At 37.0% G+C, this 7,194-nt stretch overlaps 2 protein-coding genes and 1 non-coding gene across 3 annotated transcripts; 1 reads left to right on the top strand and 2 right to left on the bottom strand.

Annotated features, from left to right (window-relative positions):
* Positions 1 to 899: 899 nt before the first annotated feature.
* Positions 900 to 2,682, top strand: LOC139893700 (zeatin O-glucosyltransferase-like). The gene is made up of 2 exons (XM_071876875.1): positions 900 to 1,555; positions 1,669 to 2,682. The coding sequence occupies exons 1-2, from the start codon at positions 946 to 948 to the stop codon at positions 2,442 to 2,444; spliced, it is 1,386 nt and encodes a 461-aa protein (XP_071732976.1). The 5' UTR covers positions 900 to 945; the 3' UTR covers positions 2,445 to 2,682.
* Positions 2,683 to 2,859: 177 nt separating this feature from the next.
* Positions 2,860 to 2,932, bottom strand: TRNAK-UUU (transfer RNA lysine (anticodon UUU)). Its single transcript has one exon. It is a non-coding gene; the product is annotated as a tRNA-Lys (tRNA).
* A 2,190-nt stretch (positions 2,933 to 5,122) lies between these two features.
* On the bottom strand, positions 5,123 to 6,961 carry LOC139893699 (WD repeat-containing protein VIP3-like). Its single transcript, XM_071876874.1, has 2 exons — positions 6,587 to 6,961; positions 5,123 to 5,941 (listed from the first exon to the last, which is right to left on the bottom strand). The coding sequence occupies exons 1-2, from the start codon at positions 6,926 to 6,928 to the stop codon at positions 5,318 to 5,320; spliced, it is 966 nt and encodes a 321-aa protein (XP_071732975.1). The 5' UTR covers positions 6,929 to 6,961; the 3' UTR covers positions 5,123 to 5,317.
* Positions 6,962 to 7,194: the final 233 nt, after the last annotated feature.

Below are 7,194 nucleotides of genomic sequence, written 5' to 3'. Positions count from 1 at the left end.
AGCGGGCTCGTGTTATATATTTTTTGCTTTTCGAAAAAAAAATATATATATATATATATATATATATATATATATATAAAAGTATATATATATATAAAAGTATATGCTTACATATTAACTATTAACTATTACAAATTTTATTACAGTCAGATTTACATTTTGCTTTCAGCTTGTTAAAATTATAGCTTTGTTGCAATCTTATCCATGTTATGTTCATAGTTAACTTGCTTTGGTTTGTGCAGATTTAACTTTTGTGTCTCTTTTATAAAATATCAAACTTTAGTGCATCTGCTATTATAATAGATTATGTTGGTGGCAATGTTGCTGAAGTTCAAGAGTGCAAAGTGTAAATTGAAGATTATATCATATATGATTTAGGGTTTCTAAAATCATTCGGTTATTATTATTTTTTCTATTTTATAATTTATAGCTGAGTAAATGTATGGTTACTTTATTGCAACTCGATCACAGTTCGTTTATGAACGATTTGTCTTAGTCATGAATCGAACTCAAGTGGTGTGCTTTATTGGCAACTCGATAACCACTTAAGCAATCCTGCGTGGTTGTGTTTATAACACTTATCATATATAACATATCATTCAATAGTTTTCTTCAATAAATTCGTGGTTTCATAGGTATTCCGAGTAGTTTCCTTCATTTTGACGTGAATGATTTAGATTGATTTATTGCTTTACCTTTTTGAACATTTTAAATTCTTATTCTTATTCTTATTCTTATTCTTATCTAAAAAGACGAGTCATGAATAACAATATCATATTCTCTTTTTCACATAAACCATCACCACTTTTAATACAAAAAAGTAAAGCTAAAAAGAACATTGTTGCAAACGTCTCACTCCTTTAGTTAGCTCTATATATATTACACTACAACTTTCACTTTTCAACCTAAATTTTGGCCCAATATCTCCCAAACCACAACACACTCATGGCTACCATACAACACCACAATGATACTATTGTGGTTATGGTCCCTTTTCCGGCACAAGGCCATCTCAACCAACTCCACCACCTGGCCCGCCTTATCGCCGCCTACAACCTCCCAATCCACGTCATCACCACCACAGTCCACAGCCGCCAAGCCAAAACTCGTATCCCGATTTCGAATGACAACATTGTTTTCCATGACTACCCCACACCTCACTTCCCTTCACCACCACCTGACCCCACATCCACCATTAAATTCCCTACACAATTAATCCCATCATTTAAATCCTCTATGCATCTTAGGCAACCTTTTAATGATCTTCTCTCGACATTATCGGTAACTGCGAAACGAGTGGTTGTTATTCATGATTACCTCATGGGACCAGTTGTTCAAGATGTTGTTAACTATGATAACACTGAAACTTTTTCGTTTACGTGTTGTTCTGCTTTTGCATCACTTTGGTATCTATACGATGCCACAGGAAGGCCCAAACTCGATAACGAACTCGAGTTATTACTAAAGGAAGTTCCTTCGAATGACGATTGTATGTCATTGGATGGAGCACAATTCGTTGCTTCCACATATGTATCTCAAGAGAAGTTTTCATCTGGTAGATTTTACATACTCCGTTCGTCCCAATTTAATAATTCACACATATAAAACATACAATTTAAGATATATAATTATAATTATTACAATTTATTTTTTGTATACTTTACGTAGGTACGATTTATGATGCGAGTAGAGCGATTGAACGCAAATTCATAGATGTACTCGAACAAGAAGGTCATGAAGATGATAAAAGACTTTGGGCTCTTGGACCTTTTAACCCAACTGAGGTCACTAACAAATCAAGAGATGAACGAGACGAATTATTCGATTGGCTTGACAAACAAGAACCTAATTCGGTTCTTTACGTTTCATTTGGGACAACTACTTCAATTAGCAATGAACAAATCCAAGAGATTGCTTTTGGTTTAGAGAAATCCGAACAAAAGTTTATTTGGGTGTTAAGAGATGCGGATAAAGGTGATATCTTTGAAGGTGAAGCAAGAAATATTGAGTTACCAAAAGGGTTTAAAGACAGGGTTGGGGAGAGAGGTTTAGTGGTGGTGGATTGGGTGTCCCAGTTGGAAATACTGGGGCATCCGTCCACCGGGGGATTTATGAGTCATTGTGGGTGGAATTCGTGTATGGAGAGTATGACTATGGGAGTTCCTGTTGTTGCGTGGCCGATGCATTCTGATCAGCCACGCAATGCTATGCTGCTAACTAAAGTGTTGAATGTTGGGATTTATGTGAGGGATTGGCCTCAAAGAAATGAGTTGGTGAGTTCGAGGGTGGTGGAAGAGGTCGTTAGGCGGTTGATGGTGGAAGAGGAAGGGGTGGAGATACGACAACGGGCAGAGGAGCTTAGTTGTAAAGTCCGGCAATCTATGGTAGATGGTGGCGTTACGCGTTTGGAATTGGATTCATTTGTGGCCCATATTACAAGATAGATTGTTTGTCATTTATGAAAAATCCGGACCTTTATTCAAGATAATAATATATTTAATATTGCGTGTTTTATATAAATTCGTGAATATATGGCAGGAAACAGTCAACATAATTGCTTGTCATGTTGTGTGGTTATATATGGAGATGGCGATATATAAACCAAAAATTTGGGTGCGTTTTGTTGAATTTAATGATATTAATCGAATGATTTATGGCAAATTCACGTTGAAAAGCTAGTATTTGAAACAAGTACTACGTAGTAACGATATGGCGACTATTGCGTGTGGATTTAAGTTGAGATTGTATTAATATACATAGAATGTTTAGGATTGGAAAACAAATTATAAAAATACACCAACTTTTATGTACTTCCCAATGGCAGATAAAAATACGTTAAATGTTAATTAAACTGAAAAACGCCATCCGTGGGACTCGAACCCACGACCACGTGGTTAAAAGCCACGCGCTCTACCAACTGAGCTAGAACGGCTATACATTATTATTTGGAAACGCTACAATAAATACACGGAAATTAAAAGTACAAACCAACACATAATTTTTAGTCTCAATCAACCAAAAAACTTTTAGTGTCTGTGTGAGTTGCTTATGAGTTATGACTTCAACGTTGCAAGCATTAAAGTTATGCAACCCGTTAGCTTTGCCTTATCCGGAATAAACTGAAACCACTTGGAAAGCCATCAGGATAGTAGAAGATACGTTACGAAACAGATTTTGATTACGCCAGATGATATAGGCACTTACCCAGAAGCAAGCTTGACGCATGAGTTGTTTTAAACCTGCATTTGGGCGAGAACTACCATGTATAATTTCACCTAGGGACATATTGATTGTTGTTTATCCCCAGCCATTTTAGAAGTCTGTCCCAAATTCCTTTCGCGAAGGAACATTGCACTAAGATATGCTCGATTGTTTCAATGCCATCATTAAAAATCGGACATCTAACCGAGTCGAGATCTATCCCCCTTTTATCTAGCTCCGTACGAACCGGTAAACGATTTCTTTGGGCGTGCCATATGAACACACCAATCTTTTGCAGTATTAAGTTGTTACGAAGAGTTTCAGTTGCTCCGATTGACGTCTGCAGCAGCCTTGAATTGATCATTTCGGATAGTACACTAGATGAAAAGACTCCACTGTTGTGAAGCCTCCATGCCCATGTGTCTTCATTTTTGTCACTAAACTTGAAATCGACTAGCAGATCTTCCAAAGCTTGAATTATTATTTGATTCAACCACATTTAACCACCCGTCCCGACCGTTAATACTTTTTATTACTTTGACCCAAAAAACATTGTTTTCGACATGAAATCTCCACCACCATTTCCCAATTAACGCTAGATTTTTTGCTTTTAATGACCCTATATTCAGCCCACCCGACTCATATGAGGATAGAATAGTGTCCCACTTCACCCAAGACATTTTAGAATTGTCCCCCAACCCGCCCGAAAAGAAATTACGTCTTATACCTTCGAGCAAGTTGATGACACACGATGGAGCGCGGAATAGGGAGAAAGTGTACAACGGGAGACTACCAAGAACCGACTTTAGGAGAGTAATACGACCCCCAAAAGACATCGACTTAGCCTTCCAATCGGACAACCTATCTTTAAATTTTCCAACTACCGTGTCCCAATCCCTTTCTTTATTCATTTTGTTACTGATTAGGAGACCGAGGTATGTGAATGGGAGAGAGCCAGTGGAGCATCTCATGTATGTCGCCATCTCATTAATCGAGTTGTTGGATACCCCCACCCCATACAGATTACTTTTCGAGAAATTGACTCTAAGTCCCGACATTTTTTCAAAGAGGATTAGGAGCTTCATTAGGTTGCGCGCATTTCTTTTGCTCCATTCACCAAATAAGATGGTGTCATTCACCAAATAAAATGGTAAACTGTAATTTTGTCATTTCCTACCTCAGCCCCCTTGAAGAAGTTTTGTTCGACTGCTTTTTTTACCAATCTATATAGGCCTTCCGCCGCTATAATAGACAATTCAATCTTGATAGATTGTATATCAAGAAAAAGAAAGTAAACTCTATTTCCCCGATGGAATGTGTATGATAACAAATATAATGAACAAGTTTGACCGACATATTGCATATTAGAGGCAGATAAATTAGCAGGTTACAACAGTTAAATATTGGTCAACATTAACTTTCCATTTATTATATTTAAATTACTAAAGGAAACTATGCTAAAATAATTAAAATCAAATGAAACGAACAAGCAGGTCGTGAGCACAAATTCTAACCGTTTTGACACTTGCCTATATAACTAAAATTGTACCTATTTACTTACTTGATCAGTTACCAATAAACTGCAAACGTTATTGCCATATAGTTTGTAGAAGCAAAAACAAAGAAACTTCACCGTGTTAAAAACATGAATAATAGGTACCACATAAAGCTTCCAAACAAATGGGTCCAGCTAGCAGTCAATCATATGGAGTATGCTACTAGAAAAATGATGAATTTGTTGATAAAATCTGGCTATACAAGTCTTAATCCTCTTAATCAGGACAAGTCTCCCCTCATGACAACTTATCTGCAACAACAGCAACTTCGTTTTTCATCGATTAAAAAGTAACTTGCAACATCAAACATTCAAAAGAGCTAGTTTTGAATAATATCCCACTTGAAAATAGTAAATACCTCCAGATAAAGAGCTACCATTTTTAATAGAAGACAACAAAAAATTTTGAGTTTCACCAATCAATGCTTAAATGTTTTTCAGCTTACAGCGAAGACCGTACAATTGGGTACCCTCAACCAGTTCAAGTTTAAGTCAACTATGCAAATAAACACTACGATGAAGACCAAATGGGAACGAGGACCAAAATAAGAGAATCAACAACTAGGAATAATTGTATAATGAAATGCTTTTATCATCTGATACACTTGCAAGCAAACACCCTCTAACTCCACCTCCCGTAGCTTCAAACTTCACTCCCCACACCTGGTCAGTATGGTTAGTCATTGTCTGAACTGCTGCCCTCATTTTCGGGTCCCACAACTTAACGGTCCTATCACTAGATCCTGACGCAATAGCTGCCCCATCTGGGCTCACATCAACGCTCAAAACCCAACTAGAGTGACCCGACATTGATGAAAACAGCGTCTTCCCTTCTGCATCGTACATGTGAATCCGCTCATCATCTGAACCCGAAACAAGAACTCTAGGATCTATAGGAGAATATGCAAGAGAACGCACAGGCATCGTGTGTCCTTCAAGGTGGTGAAGGAACTTGGCACGTTGTACATCGAACACGGATATAGAACCATCCATGGACCCACATGCCAGCTGTCGTCCACTTGGGCTCCATGCAACCGAAAGAACAAACTTTTTGTTGGTTCCTTTATCAGATGGCTTAGAACCTTCAGGTTGAGGAATAGATAAAGTTGCTATCAGCTTCCACTCAGCAGTATCCCATAGTTTAAGTGATGCACTGCTGCCGCCAGCAACAGCAAGAGTAGTACCCTGTTAAACACAATTCACTGGGTTATGCCGTTATGGTAAGGCATAAATAGCATGTTTATTTATTCATAAACCACATTCTTTAAATTGATCTTTTATACTACAAATCAAGACCAGATTCCAAAATCTAACACATCTGAAAGTTTGCACTATAAGTTATAAGCGTTTTTGAGCATGAAGCTCCAGGTTTCGATTGAAAATGAAAGCTATGTAAATCGTTAACGTATCTACAAGGAGTCATAAAAACATACTAACATGACATGTATGATTCAAAACAATCATATACTCAAGTTACATTCAGTACCATAACTAATACAGTATACAGTAGCTTACTAAAATGCAATACAATTTACACAGTAGTCCTTTTGGTTGATAACACTTACCAAGTTCCGTGTTGGTAAATGGTAATTACTCGAACAAGTATCTGAGGCTGAATTGTTTGAAATTAAAGTTTTTCAGCCATGTCTGGTGGTTTTTAGCCCTAATTGGTTATTGAATTTGATGTTTTCTAGCATTACAAAAGATCACTGCCAAACTAAAATTGCAATAGTATGACATTTGCTCTAAATCAAATAATAAACAAACTCTATAAACTTCGTATCATATGATAAATCAGATATTATGAAGATGATTGAACAGTATATATACCCTAGGATCAAATTCCATTTGCCAGACTTCAGAAGGAGGAGCTTCGAGAGTAGCAATTGTATTATTGGATTCAACATCAAATACACGAACAAAGCTATCGATTGAAGCAGATGCTGCAATTTTACCAGATGGATGAGCAGCAACTGATATAACACCGAGACAGTGACCGGTGTTTGTACGGATAAGCGTTAGGTCTTCCGGATTCCATAATTTAACGGTTTCATCAAGAGATCCGGTGAGAAGGATGCCGGAAGTTTTACCGGTGGTCGGAGGTAGCCATGTACACGCCCATACGCAGTCTTGATGTGAAGTTTCCAGAGATCTTAGCCATGCCAATTTCATTGTTTTCGTTTTTTTGTTTCTTCACCAACTCATAAAACCCTAATTGTACAATTAACTGATACGGTTATAGTTTTTGATGGTTTGACTGATATTAGTTGACCTTTTTAAGATGCCTCCTATATTATTAATGGTCCACCAAACTTCAAGAAGGACTAACGACGAAATTTTATTTATTTATTTTCCTTTATTGTAAAGGCTGATTTTTTCTTTATGAACAACACCACATATTAAAAGGACTAGCAAGCATATAAAGCAAAATTACAAAT

Source organism: Rutidosis leptorrhynchoides, chromosome 2 (assembly GCF_046630445.1).
Source record: "Rutidosis leptorrhynchoides isolate AG116_Rl617_1_P2 chromosome 2, CSIRO_AGI_Rlap_v1, whole genome shotgun sequence".
Lineage (NCBI taxonomy): Eukaryota > Viridiplantae > Streptophyta > Magnoliopsida > Asterales > Asteraceae > Rutidosis > Rutidosis leptorrhynchoides.
Note: the sequence above shows the minus strand (reverse complement) of the source record. Positions and strands in the feature narration are given on the sequence as shown.